The 17,035-nt window shown below is 39.9% G+C and overlaps 1 protein-coding gene across 11 annotated transcripts in view; it reads right to left on the bottom strand.

Annotated features, from left to right (window-relative positions):
* Positions 1-17,035, bottom strand: part of MCTP2 (multiple C2 and transmembrane domain containing 2) — a 251,891-nt gene that overhangs the window by 67,250 nt on the left and 167,606 nt on the right. For 10 of the 11 annotated variants that reach the window (XM_027083166.1, XM_027083169.1, XM_027083168.1 and 7 more), the window contains 2 exons: positions 16,755-16,829; positions 14,344-14,463 (listed from right to left, as the gene is read on the bottom strand). In XM_027083166.1, coding sequence (XP_026938967.1) covers positions 14,344-14,463; positions 16,755-16,829 — 195 coding nt within the window. Of the gene's footprint in view, positions 1-3,760; positions 4,000-14,343; positions 14,464-16,754; positions 16,830-17,035 lie in introns of those variants that run through there. The other variant, XM_027083170.1, reaches the window with a different exon arrangement.

Below are 17,035 nucleotides of genomic sequence, written 5' to 3'. Positions count from 1 at the left end.
TAATCTACCAACAGTGCAAGGGAACATACAATAAGACGAAGTGCGAGGGACAGTCTACATAGGAGCAGGAACGAGAGACACTGGAGAAATTCTCTCCTGAAGATGTTGATTCCAATGTGTTTTTCCCCCTCTAGCAATAGTTCTCGTCATCTGCTCAGTCTTCAGGAGACACACATAACGCATACACTGACAGCTTTACACAATATGAGTAAAATACAGTGCCGTCAGCTGAAAAGTGTGAAAATCCCGTGGGACAAACAAGGATTTCTTAAAAAAAAAAAAAAAATCCATCTACACCCATCATTCAGACTACCATCTTGAATTACAGGGAATCCTCCCAAGTCTCTTTTGGAAGCTACATAAATATATTGCAGGCTCTAGGCCACATATATTAGCAATTTGAACCGATCTAAGAGGAATTCTTACCTCTCAATGATGCAACTGCACATGGTGGGCGGAATATGCTCAGGGTGAAATGCAAGCTTGCCCTCCCCACTCCTACAGAAAGGCAGACTATGAATTTAAGGAATGCAATATCGTATCTGCAACATACAGATTCCCGGGATTTCCTAAACTCCCATCATGGAAGAATTGGTAAAAGCTTCCTTCAAGCTTTTCAGTGTCATTTAGAAAATACTAAGTTAAAATCAAAGCAATGTAAGAGATACAGAGTCTGATAAAATTATATCTCAGCTTCCAGACACCACAGAGGAATGAGTAAGCATTCTTTAATGCGGAGAGGAGAGGTTTTTAAAAATGTGTTTGCACGACGTATGAAATTTATAATGATGGTCTGGACAAAGTTATCAGGTCCTACGTGTGAGTCAGTCTTGTACGTGCCTACCTTAGGATAAACATTTCAGAATGGAGTGTGTGTGTGTGTGTGTGTATTGGTGGGGGAAGCAGCACAGAGGAAATGCTAAAGTCCACTATTCTTTACTTCTTTAACGGAAATAACTTCAATGCAAAATGCCACACTGGCCCTTCTGTCATTGAGAAAAGATTATGAAAACAAACCTAATCAAAAGTCAAAGTGAAGCCTTGGATTTCTTTCAGCCCCCCTTTTTGAACGTGGATACGCTGTTGTTTTCACAATGTAAACACCAGAGATGGAATGCAAAGCATTTAAAGAGCAAGTCATAATGGAGCTGTAAATAACATCTCTCCTTGCTTTCACTATTAATTCAGAGTTTATGCCTTTGACACTGGCGAGGCTACTTGATCTAGTGGTCTCAGTGGAAAGACAGATAAACTTCAACTGCAGGCAGAAGACAAAAATTGACAAGGAGCATCACCTTTCCTGACTGTTTAAATCCTTTAAGGAAGTGTCGGAGCAATTAGAGAGGGAGTGTAATCTTTGCAGAGTGCATTAACACTCATCTGACCTCCCAGACAATAGATCAGACCTCAGACACATAATGCTTCCCTAAGGCTTTTTAGCCAGTGTATTTGATCTCTTAGTCACTGCGTGTGTGTGACTATAGGTATCGTCCATGTAGAAGGCATTATTCATTAGCACTACTGTCCACTGGCTTCAACACTGGACGGCAATCAAGCAAAAAGCAGGAAAATCACCAGAATCCACGGTATTCGGTATTTCCTGTATCCACTATTTCATGTATCTTTAAGATGGGGAGTGAGGGTGAGTCCAGACTTCTGGAAAATCATCTTTCACCATTCTCTTATTATTTTTTAAAGCTACAGACTTCGCTCTGTAAAAGTGAATTAGTTACATTAATCTGAATAGGTCACTGATGAGCATCCGGTGTGTGTGGCAGGGGTGGGGCGTGGAGGGGGGAGGTGACCTCCAAAACACTGGATGCTTTTTGTCTATAAAATGAACTTTGGAATAGATTTGTTGATAAAAAGCACCATGGGTGATAAACAACACTGTGATATGCAAAAGAAGGCAAAGGGGGGAAATCAAATAAACCCCTTGCACTGCAAGCTTTTAAATCTTCATCTATCCTGCAGGTTACGCAGCAGGACACACTGGTAAGGCAATAACCTATTTCCTGATGAACACATCCTGTTCCAACTGCTAATCTCACAGTGGAGGCTTGGCTTTTACCATTCATTATAAACATTTTCAAGAACTGCTTACCACGATATATTTTTTAATGGATTAGATTTTGGTCAGTTGCTAACAGAGCACAGAATTGAATATCCTTTATGTGAAGGCAGCAAAACAGGTTTTCCGAGGGTCTGACTTGCTTTCCACTCTTCCCCCTCATGAGTAATTGGAATAGCAATTGAAACAGAATATTAGAAGGCTAGAAGGTTTCTTTTCTTTTCTCTTTTCCCCCCTCTTCTATTATAAGAAATTCTGTATTCGACGGTACAGTATACAAGACCTTATTGGTTTTGAACTTCACCATAAGACTTAGTGAAATGTTCAGGAGACAAAGACTGAATTTCACGTAATTTGCTCAAGACCATCACAGTTGTCTGTTGATGACACTCAACATCTAAAGCCTAAAGTATTTAAACCAAAATAATTACATTTTCTAGAATCAAGGCAGTTCCCCTTGAAAATGTGCACTGCAAAGGTTTTTTAAATGAGGCTACATGAAAAGACGAGAGCTGAAAATTAGCTTTATGTTTAAGCAAATCACTTTAGAGTTTGCATCTTTGAACACAAACTTAAGAAAAAATGGCAAGTGAAAACATACATTCACAATAAGCAATTTAAGAACTTTTGAACCTCAACTAGCAGGAAAGAAAGATCTACTGAATGTTTTAACTTTGCTTGAAGAAAGCCTAATATCTAAAATAAAATAATTGAAAAAGTGTTATCATATCCACTATGTAATTTCTAGTGTTTTCAAACGAACTGTTTATGTTGCCTTTTTATTGTTGGGTAAAATAAATAGCTTTCAAAGAATTTGTGATTCCTCTCAGATTAAAACTAACCTTCAACAATTAGCTAAGGAAGGAAATGTCCTCTGGAAGCAACTGATGTGATACTCTGATACACAAGCAAACACTGACACACATACACCCACACAGCACTACCCTTATACAACTTAATACTCAATAGCAAAAGATTTTATGAACCTAACTAATGGCACAGGCATCAAATTTTAGCTATATGTTAAAAAAAGTAAAATAAAAATTAAAAAAACAGGCTTAAAATGGTTATTTGTCATATAAAATCTGGACCAGCTCGGCAATAACCTAGATCTCATCTCTTGTGCATAAAGATAAAAACGCCATAAAATATCTGAGAAAATTTTTATAAAAACAGAGATTACACAACATGGACATTTGAATTTTTTCTAATGTAATGATTTCGGCTTGTAGATGACTGTATCAAATTAAAAATAAATTACTGAAATTAAAATCCCCAAGAAACAGTGCACAGAAATTTACTTTGGGATTTTTATCATTTATGAGATTCTATCGCCACCTGCAGGACTGTCTTTAAGTAAACTCCAGCAATGGAAAGGCTATTTGCTATCCCTTCTCTTTTTTTTTTTTTTTTTTTTTGCGGTACGCGGGCCTCTCACTGCTGTGGCCTCTGCCGTTGTGGAGCACAGGCTCCGGATGCGCAGGCTCAGCAGCCATGGCTCACGGGCCCAGACGCTCCGCGGCACGAACCTGTGTCCCCTGCATGGCAGGCGGACTCTCAACCACTGCGCCACCAGGGAAGCCCTATCCCTTCTCTTTTCCCTTTTCCTTTCTCTCCTCTTCCTCCTCCTCTGCATATGTATATGTTCGTGCGTGTGTGTATGCACATGCACAGAATTTCCTGGAAATCAATTATTTTTCTCTTGGAATGTGTACATTACTAAAAGTCTAAAAATCATGAAATGCAAAATAAAATGTATGGAAAGAGGTATAGGCGACTGAGGCCACAGGTGGCTAATTTTTTAACAGCTAAACACACATCACATTTTCCTATTTTGCAAAGTAGAATCTGGAGCACAAATTAGCCTATAGAAATTTCCTTACCAGAAATGTGAGGACTTCAATGGTTTCCAAGGAAAGCCACTTTTGCTACGGAATAATTGACAATAAAGTTTATAATTGCATGTACCTGGCTTATACCAGAGCAGAAGAAATGTTGCTATTGGCAAATTCATGCTTAGTATTCTGTTGCTCTTTAAACAAAAGATAAAATTTGAGACAGTATTTCACTAAAAGTGTTATTGTAGCCCAATAAAGTAAGAACAAGTTGAACAGCAGAAGTCAAAACTTAAACACCCAGAACATACAAGCAGATTATCATCATCATCCTCACGTCATCATCTTTAGCGGCAGCAGCACTACCCCTCAAGTCTTAATGAGGAAGATTCATCTGCTGTAAGAAAAGCCCACATGAAGTAGCAGATATTACAGATATTTGTTCCTCCAGGGCATATTACCCCTCTGAGTAGCAGCTCTCCAGACTTATAAAACATTTTCCAAATGTAAGACTTGCAGAAAAGTATGTTTTAAAAAAATTTTTTAATAACCCAATCTGTGGACACTGTTTAAATACAGCTCATACTCATGAACTAAAACCATAATTGCAAAATTTATGACCACAAAAGCCACACACTGTAAAAATGGTATAAGGACTGAAAATCCTCTGTTCTCACAGGCCAGGAGAAAAATCACTTTCCCGAAGCCTTCAGTTTCTTCCCCCATGAATGAACGTAAAGACCCTCTGACTTAACATTCTATAGCTCCATGCTTTTCCAGACTTAAAATCGTAGCCATGGAGGTCTCAACACCAATTGAGCTAATAAGTATATTTCTTTCTTTTTATTTTTCCCTGACAAAGTGAAGTATCCCTGGCAACGAGTGGAAACAAAAAAAAAAATTTAAAGCTAGGCCAGATATAGAAAAGTCATTTTAAAGGGCTAAAAAACATGGATTTGGGTTATAAGAAAATCCCAGGGAGACTAAAACAGTCTAAACACTGTACAGGAACATCGTTTAAATGATGACATAATGAACTGGCTGTTTGATTTAATTGTCTTCCTATCTTTTTAAATAAAATTGGGAGCTACAGTATCAGTCCAATGAAAACTACCCCCTCCAAATTAGCACTGTTATTTCAAAAACCAATGATACAACTCCAAGCTCGGCAGAGAGGTAGCAAAACACAACTTCCTGAATTATAAATCAAACGGCAAAAGTAAGACACAGTATAGTAAACCCTAACCAGACCACAAAGAAGGTTTCTCTCCATAAACATCAGATCAGGCAGCTAGAATGATTACCAGGCTCTCTTGTAACTGTCATCTGTGGTGGGTCTAATTACAGGCTGTCCGGCAAGCATGCCCGCATCACACAGCAATAAAAGGGCCAGCGGCTTGCCAAGCCCAGTCAGACAACGGAGAGCACGCGCCACCTGATGGGGAGCCCCAAAGATCAGCCAGAGAGACTAATAAAGATGACAGCTTCCAAACAAATGACAAAGCTCGGACCACCAAAAAGGCAATATCAAATTAGCCTGAAATATAAGTGCTGAGCATGTTCTTCAACAGATCAAAACTGAAGCAGGATATGGGTCCTGACTGTTTTCAGACACACCAGCACTCTATTCCTCCCTTCCAACCCTCTCTCTTTTATTTCTAAATCTTCTTTTCCATTTTTGCATCAGACAAAATGTTTGCACATCCAGGTGTCATATATAGCAACAGATGGAGTTGGGGGGAAAGCACTCAGCTCTGTAAGAATCAAAAATAAATCCCTCCAGATTCAAGGGCTGTTGATCTGGGTTAGAGATTTGCCAACCCCTCTCCTCCAAGTTTGCTTACTGTTGACTGTCTTTTGGACATTTTGCTGCAAATTAGCACCATCACCACCCCACCCCACCCCCGCCACCATGGGCAGGGTCGAGAAAAAGGTGGGAAAATGCACATCAGAAAAGATTATGATTAATGTGTTCAGTTGTCTTTGAATTTTACCCTCTGGTGGGGTCATAGATTGCTATGGTCAGAGGAGTAGTTGGAATAGAAACAAACAGTATCTGGTAATAGACGGTCTGCATGAGTTCCAGTATTCTTCTAAGAAGCATTGATTAGATATCTGCAACGTACTCAGCACCATCATAAGCGGTAAGGACGTACACACAGATAAAAGACTGGGTCTCTGTCATTCAATCTGTAGCTCACAGTGTCTTAACATAATCCTTCAATCATATGGCTACATTACACTGAATGATTTTTTTAGCATATGACATTAACCTGAAATATTAAAATAAAATCCCTCCTATTTTGATATAAAGAACTTAATTTATTAGGTCAAACATGAAAAGTACTATCACAGCCTTAAAGGTAGAGTCACATAATTTGGAATTTGGTGGTTCCATGCACATTAATCAGCCCTAGAGATAGTTGACCCTTGTACATTAATTACATGACACAGAATACAATTGTCTGCATTTCTACCCCATTCTCTAACAGGTCCTCCACATCCTTTGCAATGAAACAGCAACTCTGTGTGTGTGTGTCTGTGTGGGTACCTGTACCCACTTCAGTGAAGCTTTCAGCAACTGTGTGTGTGTTTGTGTGTGTACCTGTACCCACTTCGGCGAAGCTTTTCTCTGAGTTAGGAGAGCAACACCCTAACCTCCCAATAGTTATATCAGCTAATAATTCCTACCCACATTTGTAGCTCACTTTATATGTTTAAAATAGTTCCATGCTTATTATTTAATTTGCTCTCCAAAGGGCAAACTTAATTTTTCTTATGGTGTGCTTTATTAAGTAAAAATTTACTGCTTTGGTTTCAAATATAAGAGGAGGACAGTGGAGGGAAGCTGGGGGAGAGAAAGAAAGGGTACAGCAAAGGAAGTGGAGAGGGATACTGGGGAGAGGCTGGGAGGCTGGCGGATGGGGTGAGAAGGAAGAGAGAGGGAGAGATGAAGGGGGGAAGAGAAGAAAAGAGGGGAGGACGACAGATGGTCGGATGACTTACTATGATCATTTCATCTCTGTATCTCAATATCTAGCAGTGTATGAGACACTGGACAAACAATGATTGTGGAAAGGGAGGGACGGAGGGAGGAAGAGGGGCAAGCTTGAAGGAGGCAGTGAAGCACTGGTTTGGTCAAGGAGGGACATGATCACTGAAGTCTTTTCTTCATCTAAGATTTAAGCTCCTAAATTCAGGATCAAGTTCAAATTAACAGTAGGGTATCTCTGGACAGCAGAGAGAACTAGACTGAGTTCTCTGGAATCTGTAAAGGACAATGGCTCCTAACCAGAAAATTCACAGAAGGCAAAAAATGTGTACTTGCACGTACATCTCAATAGAAAGCTTAGGAAAGGCAGCAGGTAGAGACAGAGAGTCTCCATACAGGGCCTGGACCTATCAGAACCATTCACTTATTACCCAGCAGGGCCGTGTGAAGACTGACAACATATGCTATTCTGGGATTTTAAAACATGAAGATCTAATGCTTACTATTCAAAATTGGCATGCTCCAAAATACCAGCTGATTTCATTCAGTATAGCTAGGATTCTGCCTGGAAACGCAATTCAATTATCAAGTTGAAAATATAAACATGAAATATACTAAAATAGCTAAGAGTGTCCTTTTAAATTTTCAATAGATAATCTTTTAATGCAATTACTGTAATTTTATTAAATGGCATAATTAGTTAATGCCTGAGAAGTTGTCAATAGAAGGTGCAATTATGTTGTAAAAAATTATAATCACAATGTGCAATAATGGATTGTTCTTATGGAAAAAAATACTGAAAAAGAACTTTAAAGTATTTTTAAAAGTATGTTAGGTAGTCCACTGCGAAAAGGAAGATTTTGGAAATCATTGTACAAATGTTAAGTAAAACGAATAATAAACTGGCAAATATTTTAAGCATTTAATGTAATATATTTATACATTTTTGCATGTAAGTATATATACGTAACATTTAAGATGCCTAAAAAATTTTCTCCAGACAAAATGGTGACTGTAACTGTGGATTTTTTTTCAGTTTAACTGTTAATCTTTAAGCAGCAACTGCACAAACACCCACCAAACAGGCAGTGATGCCTGCTGTGCACATCCGATTGTGACTTCTGGTGGATGTGGAAACAGCCACCAAAAGTTGAATCAAATGCAGTGCATCTAATTGTGAATAAACTGGTGATATAATTTTTTTTAAAAAAAAGAAAAATTTTTTAGACCCAGTTAACACATAAATATCTAAAGCATCAAAAAGACAACTGACCAGCACTATTTAAATCGTCCAATCTGAAAACAAAACATCCAGTGTAATTGTCATCTGTACCAAAGTAAGTTCAATCTGAATGTCCTGTGGGCCACAGAAGGGATTATAAACAGGGACACTCCGCAAGGTCTCATGAAATTTTTATCAAATCTTTCTTAGAAAACTTTCAGCAGCGAAACTTTTTGCTTCCCAAATGCTTCTCAGTGTTTTGTGTGTGAGTGTGTGTACGCACATATGTGTGTGATGGAAGGGTTTGTTCTGTTACAGTTGTTATTGTTTTTAAGTTCAATGTGAAATCATTTCACACTTCTCAAAATTCTAGGATCCCTAAAAGCTAAGAATTCTATATATGTTAAATAGGGGCTATCACTAAGAAAGTGGAGAATTGTATTTTAACCCTATTGGGGAGCGGGACAGTTGATTGATGTTTTAAATTATGTATCATATTGCAGGCCCTGTCAACTCTGAAGAATTAATTCTTCATTTTCTTACAATCCAAAAATGCAGGAAAAAAAGTCACAGATGTTAAAAGCATAGCTTTATGAAAATACCCATTGATATATGGTAGACTTAGATTGCTTTTTAACATCAAAGGTCCCAGTAAAATTTTAATAAATAAGGAATCCATCAATGCCCCCATAGACTCCTCTCCCTCAACGCAAGAGGCGAGGGCCTTAAAGAGTGGTGGAAAACCAAACTACATAAATGCAATCCTTTTTGGCAGCACTGGGAGACCTTTGCTATTAAAATAATTTTCTGATGATGCCAACTGTCAAGTAAATGTTTCCTGCCATATGAAAAAATTTATGCCATAATATAACCTTAGGTCTTTTTATAGACAATATTTGGGGCTTGTATATAAAGTACAATTACCCAAGAGAAAAACAAATCAAAAAGACGCATACAGATGATTGCTTCTACAATACAAATACCACAATGCAAAATTATCTTTTGAAAACAAACTCGATTCCTCTTAACTATCATCAAATAACGTATTTGCACTAGACATGGGAATATATTGTACAATAGAGCACCCTTCCCACAGTAGAAATATGAGCCAATTTCTCTGAAAGCCACTGTTTTAAGATATTTTGTAGTAATTTACTAATGTAGATAGTTACTCATCTCCACTACTAGCCCTTATTCTGAACAACCTGGAACTCTTGAAGATCTGAGAACTACAGATTCCTTCCATGGCTCCTTCCTTTAGTTGTTTTCACGCTTCACTCTCCCCTTGAAAGCCCTTCAACATCATCTAAGAGCTTCCTCCAAAAGCGGGAAAAGATAACTCAGACCTCAATTTGGGGCTTAGCCTAGAACCAAGCACTGAGGTTTTCCAGACCATCAAGCTGAATTCCACGGATGTCATAAGCATGAGATTCCCATGGTCTGGGCTGTTCCCCAAAGATGCCAGAGACATTTCTACCTTTCACTTCTTTAATTTTACTCCATCTCTTGTGAATATAATGACTACGTCTGAGAAGTATTCTTACCCATATAATAAGGATTTCTTTCTCCCAAAGCATCTTGGAATAGGCTTAACTTCCATTTATAACATCTAGATATTACACATATCTGAAATGACTCATATGGTTGTCCCTAGAGCCATGATATCTATCTAAATACAAGGATCGTGATCACTGAATCCTGGGTGTCAATGACAGGCAGTGTAGCCCAGTGTTTACATGCATGGACTCTAAATCCTGATGGTCTGGGTTTAAATCTCAGCTCTGTCTCTTAAAAGCATATGAGCTCTGACACTTTAACCTTTATTTAACTTCTATGGGCTTATTTTTCTTATGTGTAAAAAGAAGGAAATACTGATCCTGGCATCTACATCAGCAGCTTGTTATGAGAATTAAGTGAATTAACACTTATAACATGCTTTAGGACAGTACCTGACACATAGTAATCACTGAAACAACAAAAGCCATTAATTATCCCTAGAGTTCAAAGCCTGTGACTGGGAATGACCACGGACATGTATACGAAATACCACGTATATTTACAAATCCATTCATAGGGAAATATACAGATGTGCTTCTTCTAGGCATGATGTTTCAGTTATAGGCCTCTGTCCATAAGTTGATATCTTATATTCATTTATCTTTCAATTGGAAAAACTGAGAATGTGAACTTTTGAGTGAAAAACAATTATCTTTAGCTTAAAGCAAGTAAAGCTCGGAAAACACACTAAAAAAAATCTAGAAAACTTAGAGGAAGGAGAAAGACTCAAAAGAGGTAATGACACGGGGAGGGGGAAGGGTAAGCTGTGACGAAGTGAGAGAGTGGCATGGACATATATACACTACCAAATGTAAAATAGATAGCTAGTGGGAACCAGCCACATAGCACAGGGAGATCAGCTGGGTGTTTTGTGACCACCTAGAGGGGTGGGATATGGAGGGTTGGGAGGGAGACGTAAGAGGGAGGAGATATGGGGACATATGTATATGTATAGCTGATTCCCTTTGTTATAAAGCAGAAACTAACACACCACGTAAAGCAATTATACTCCAATAAAGATGTTAAAAAAAATTAAGCCTATAGAAGTATGATTTGGAATCTGACTACTCTAAACAAGTCCACATTCAGTGACCTACTGTACAGCACAGGGAATTATATTCAATACCTTGTAATAACCTATAATAGAAAAGAATCTGAAAAAGAATAGACACATATATATATATATATATATGTATAACTGAATCACTTGGTTGTACACCTGAAACTAACACAACATTGTAAATCAACTATACTTCAATAATAGTCCACTTTTAATTTCTTACAATAACAATGAATTAAACAGTATATAGTAACAGTCACGTGGCAGGTGTCAGGAAATGGAAGATAACTTTCTTCTCTTAGTATTGGGAGAACCACCACCCACGTTAAGTGGAGAGGGGATTAATCCTCTGGTGGGGGAGGTTAATGCTTAGACAGTCTAGCAAGATAAATTTTCTCATGTTTGTTCATCCACTTCTGACCGGACACCACAGGACCTAGATCTTAACAGGATGCTTTCCTTTAACTCCTGCTTTCAACAAGATACGATATATTCATACATACATCCACAGGATCCCTTAGAAAATGTATGGCTTGCTTTCATAAAGTCTTAAGATTAACAACCAGAATATACTAAACATGATCCTATAACATTCCTGCTTTTATCAACTGAAAATAGAAACATGAACATGATGTCAGTAAAGCAATTTCATGTTACCTGACAAAACAGAAGTGAAAAATTCCTATGTTTCTGCCTTTAGCTTGTGGTGCTGTACCTCTAGGGGAAGGAAAAGCCCCAATGGAGACGGGTTTAGCCAAAACGGTTCTTTTCACACCTGTGCACTGAACCCTCAAAGAGCATTGATCCTAATTTCTAATAGAGAAAGGCCTTCACATGCAGTCCTATTGTTTAATAAATTCTTGGCTTAAGACCTTGCTTCAGACCAGCACGAAATTGCTCTGCCCCTGAAATGCCAAGGCAAGTGGACAAAGCATGAACAAAGTACCACATAGATGGATAAAGACCCGGAGCAGCATTCTGTCCTCAGTAGATCATAGGAGAACATCAGTGTGTACTGTACCACCAAGACAAACACAGTGTTCTCAGTAGTGGAGTGAGGGAGCGAAGCCAGGCTTCAGCAACACAGTCTCCCCATTCCTCCCTCTCTGGCCCAGGTCACCCGAGGATCCAACATTCTTCAGAAAGACAACCCTGAACAGAGTCCTACAGAGTCAGGGGCACAGCCAGTGGCAGCCCACAGGCCTGGAATCACCCATCAGCACTCCACAAGCAGCTAGCGTTAAGTCTGTAAGCAAGAGCCATGAAAGCAAAAATGTTTTCTGAAAAATATGAAGGCTTGGCTACCCCTGACCTTATTAAAGAAAATAAGGGAGGCTACAATGCATTTTTTATTTTATCCTAGAATGTATTTTTCTTTATATGTTCTCGCTTTAAGAGCAGAAATAGTTTTGGAGTGACCATCATGATGGTAGCAACAAAAACATTCTCTAATGAAATTACACATCATCAGCTTAGGGAGGGGAGATACCCACGTCTCTACATCTGCAGTATCTCTGAGATCCACCATGGCTGGTCAAAGTAAATGTGAGATAAACATTCAAAAGTAGAGTTTCAAATGAAAACAGAAAACTAAGTGTATCTGAATGAAGCTGTCTTTATTTCAGTACCTTCAGGACAACCTAGAGAGAGAAAGAACGGATGCACAGGTGTCCCCCATCCACACCTGCAGTGGGGCCTCCCACCGTCTCATAAACTCAGGTACCCTTGCAAAATTACATTTTGGCAAACCAGCAAGAAGAGCTCTCCTCTATCTTTCGTTCCTTGGGCCTCAGGGATTTTAAAGGAGGATGTGCTAGCCTGCCTCTGGCAGCCAGCCTGGCAGAGGGCTGTGCGGTGCGGTGTCAGCAAGGAGGGTCCACTCAGGTCCCAGGCCATGCAGCAGTGGCCCCAATGCCAAGGCTCCCTTCCCGTTTAGAAGCCCCCTCTATGAAACAACTTATTTCTATTCATTGTTGTAATCTTTCTTCAGATCAGGCTGACAGCCCATTAATCATTTCTGTCATCCCCCTACATAATCCAGTGCAACAGATCTCTGTTTTTCTAAAAATCTCAGTGCCAGAAACTAAGCTCAAGAAAGAGGAAATCCTTCTTCCTCCAACGGACTGGCCGGGGTGCTGACTGGAAGAAGCCACCAACCATGTTGACTTGCCTCGTTTGCCCAAAATCACACAGAACATTCCCTGGAAAGTTTGTAGAGAGGACTCAGGTGGGAAACAGAGGCAGGGAGGTTGAAGAGGAACCCAACACACGAAGCCCCCAGCTGAGGAGAATGTGAGAAAGGGAAGCGGATAAATCAGTGCCAAGTCAAAGGCAGATAGGGATTAATAAAATCCTTCTTAATTTTGTTATCAAGCCCAATTGTTCTAGCAACTTTAAAACAAAGAAAAGTATATTAAACGCCAAGGCCGCAGCCATCACAGGGCTTCTACCTCCTGAACCAATGAAAAACTAACATTAACTAAAGATAAAACAAAGTGCTAAAATGGCTAAGAAAAAGCCTCTTATGGAGCCAGTATACAGCTTGCATTAAAGGTGGGAGTGACCTCCAACCCACTGACCTCTGGGACTGATTTTTTTTTTTTAATGTGGATAAGCCTGGTGGGTAAGAGAGAGCATGGATGATAGAAACCAGAAGACAAAAGAGCCGTGATCATGACTCAACCACTCACACATCGTTTTAGGTCCTACTGTGATCTTTGCACCGTGCAGAAGTTAATGGCATAATACAAAAGGCACAAGATTAGCAGTCGAGCAAATTGGTTTCTCCTCCCATGCCTGATGCTACCAATCTGATCAATGACAAGTGCCTTTACAGAGGAGGGAGGATGCCCAGAGATGTAAAGTGAGGACATTATACTAACTTTCGAGTCCTTACAAGATTCTTGGACTCTCTGGTTGACCTAGGTGGTTTTAAGATCTCATGCAGTTCTGAGATTCCGTGATTTTATTATGCTCATAAGGAAAGGCCAACTCTTATTATAAGAATGTATTTCACAGACAGTGGTTCTCCTTTGTGGTGTTGAGTCAACTTGTAATGTGTAGTAATCAGTTACGTCTCAAGAGGTTTGATCTGAATAAATGTTTTTTTTATACCAAAGTTTGCCAATGATTTACTTAAAACATAAATTAGAGCGATTTAGTCTTCATTTAGTTATGTGATTTTTCAACTGCCATTTTTCAGAAAACACTGGCCCTCATGAGTACAGAAGGAGACAAACACATTGTGGGTACTATATGAATGGTTTATAATAACCACCACAAAAACATTTAAAAATGCATAGAACACTGGCTCTCTTTACCTTATCAAGAGATAGTATATAAGTATGATTTGGGTAATTTAAGGGATTTCCAAGGGTAAATCCGACAAGTATGGTCTTGGAAAGACACCTCCTACATAATCTCCTATGTCATAATATATTTTAGAAAGATGAATGACTATCCTTTTTTTTAAAGTTTCCTTACCAGTGTAAACTTCAGCTATGTTGAATGTGCCTCATTCTGCTTCACGTAAGTAAAATAAAACCCATCTGCATTTGGACTTGGGGCTCAGAAGCAAATAAGTTGAACATAAAAAAGGAAGCTTACCACGAATGCTACTGTACTTCTCAATGTGGATTCCCACCGGAAGCAGCTTGTAAGGAACTGTACTGTATTCCAGACTGTCATGGTGAGTCTTTTCACTCGGTCTACATCTCTTGATAAGATCTGATTAAAAAAATGGAAAACAGAGAACTAGGTTTAAACACTCCAAATATTCTCTTTAGATCAGACAGCTTGGTCATTTAAATTATATTCTGTATAACTGCCAATGAACAAAACAGTAAAAATGAAGAGTCCTAATACTTTCTCTAAAGTTCATTTTTAAACTATGATCATCCTGGGAGGAAAAGAAAATCCAATGCATTTTATAGCTCCTTTGAAGGAGAATAGGCTGTTTCAATAATGTTCAGCACAAAACTGAGCTGGTAAAAAATACAGCAGTCAGGGGACTTCCCTGATGGCGCAGTGGTTAAGAATCCACCTGTCAATGCAGGGAACACGGGTTCGATCCATGGTCTGGGAAGATCCCCCATGCCGTGGAACAACTAAGCCCATGCACCACAACTACTGAGCCTGTGCTCTAGAGTCTGCGAGCCACAACTACTGAGCCCACGCGCCACAACTACAAAAGCCTGAGCATCCTAGAGTCCACGCGCCACAACTACTGAGCCTGTGTGCTGCAACTACTGAAGCCCGTGCACCTAGAGCCCGTGCTCCGCGACAAGAGAAGCCACCAGTGAGAAGCCCGCCCACCGCAACAAAGAGTAGCCCCCACTCGCCTCAACTAGAGAAAGCCCACACACAGCAACAAAGACCCAACGCAGCCAAAAAAAACAAAAAAAAAAAACCCAGCAGTCAGGCATGTGAAATGTGTGTGTGTTTGAGAGAGACAGAATGGAATGAGGGACTATGTTGCTTAGTTTGGAAGGAAATGGGTAGATTTACAGTAGAAATGTACATGTACTCTAGCTCATCTAATCCAGAAGAAAAAGTCTATTCTATAGGAAAGTAAAGCTCTGGAAAGGAAATCCGGCTCTCCTACCTCTTTGCTGTGTGACCTTGGGCCAGTTTCTTAACATCTCTCTTATTCAATGGGGTTGACAGGAGTGCTAACCTTGTAGGTTGTGAAGAGAATTAAAGGGCTTAGAAGAGAGCCTGGCACATACTAAGTGATTTTAAGTATTTGTGTCATGAGCACAAGTTTCAACTTTATAAAAATCTGGGGACACTTAGTGCTGAGAGGAACTTGGGGAGAAACCTAACATACCCCAGGGTCTCAGCCCCAAAACTCCCGGTGCTCTCAGAGCCCAAAGCCACCCAACGCGGAGGTCCTGTTTGGCAAAGGAAATGTCTTTTCTCCCAGTTGTAGGTAGATTCATTTCAATTTGTTTGCAAAGCAGCTGTGCCACCTACCTCAACTCAGGTTTTAACTTTCAAGTAAACAGAGCAAAAGGCAATAATAACAACAATAATAAAGCCATTTACTCAGATTACACAAAATAAATATTACACTCAATGTTACGCAGACCAAAACAAAACATTTGGACGTCCCCTTCAGAAGAGGTTTAAGGCCTTTCCCGAGTGTGTCCAGAAGTTCATGGGAAACCAAAGGATGATAAGATGCCTTTATATTTAACTTGCTTTCTGTAATCCACAGCTGCTCACCCCACAGGAAGTGGTGGAAGTAATAAACACTTTAAAAAGGGGACACTTTGTTCTTTGCTACACAACTGAAGAGGGACAGTAAGTACAGAGTGAAATCCTGAACTGTGTCTGAATAGGACAGGGAGGGGCTCTGAAAAGAACTGTAAAGGTCATGTTAAAAAAAAATAAAATGTGAAACTTCCTCTACTTGGCCCTGATCTTCACTTTTTGTTGAACTGATGAGAGAGGCGTTAAGGGCAACAGGCAGAGGGAGTGAGAGTTAATAGGAGGTAAAATGCCAACACAATCCAAATTTAGGCAAAAAAAAGTGGTAGGGGCAGGTATCAGTGAATCTGAGGCTGGACATCTTGAAAGATCAACTGGGTTAATTCCATGATGAACTCCACTGGCAGAATGCCTCCCTGAAATGTTGAAAGATGGAGACTAAAATGGCTGTGATTAAAGGAGGGTAGGAGGGGCAAGTAAGTTCAAGAGAAGGTTTATGGCTTGATGCTCAGAATTTTTGTTTACAAAATGGTTCAGGGGATGAATGGAGGGCTGACACCCTCTGCAGCATCCAATAGATATGTTCTGAGTCTTTCCCTTCTTACTGAGCCCAACTGAACTCCTTGTCTAGGGAGAGAAGGAGAGATAGAGGAAGGAGTGGAGAGATGGGGAGACAAGCGGGGAGAGGGAGGAGGGAGAGAGGAAAACAGAGAAGGAGGATGAGATGCAAACAAGTCATGACCAGTAAGTACTCCGGGTGCTGGGTGCCGACTGTACCAACAAGCCAGTTTACTGCACTGACCTACCTTTTTGGACAGCTTGCGGCTATCTTCAACAAAGCGCTTTTCTCTGGGAGTAAAGGTCCGAATACTTGCTTTGATCTAGAAAGACACCAGTGTTAAAAGGGGCAGCATTGAGATGGACTTCACTCTCTTCTTTTTCTAATGACTGAGAAGCTCTGGAAACCAATACCTTCTGACCCTAAGGGCGCGGGGTTAGGGGTTTGGGGGGTGGCAGAGACATGGTAGGTACCCGGAGCTCTGCATGGGTCTCCGGAGTCTCATTTCATGAGCATCACTCGGGTAGG

The sequence above is a fragment of the Aethalodelphis obliquidens genome, unplaced genomic scaffold (assembly GCF_003676395.1).
Source record: "Aethalodelphis obliquidens isolate GAN/ISIS:26980383/991018 unplaced genomic scaffold, ASM367639v1 scaffold49, whole genome shotgun sequence".
Lineage (NCBI taxonomy): Eukaryota > Metazoa > Chordata > Mammalia > Artiodactyla > Delphinidae > Aethalodelphis > Aethalodelphis obliquidens.
This window is presented reverse-complemented; position numbering and strand designations above follow the sequence as displayed.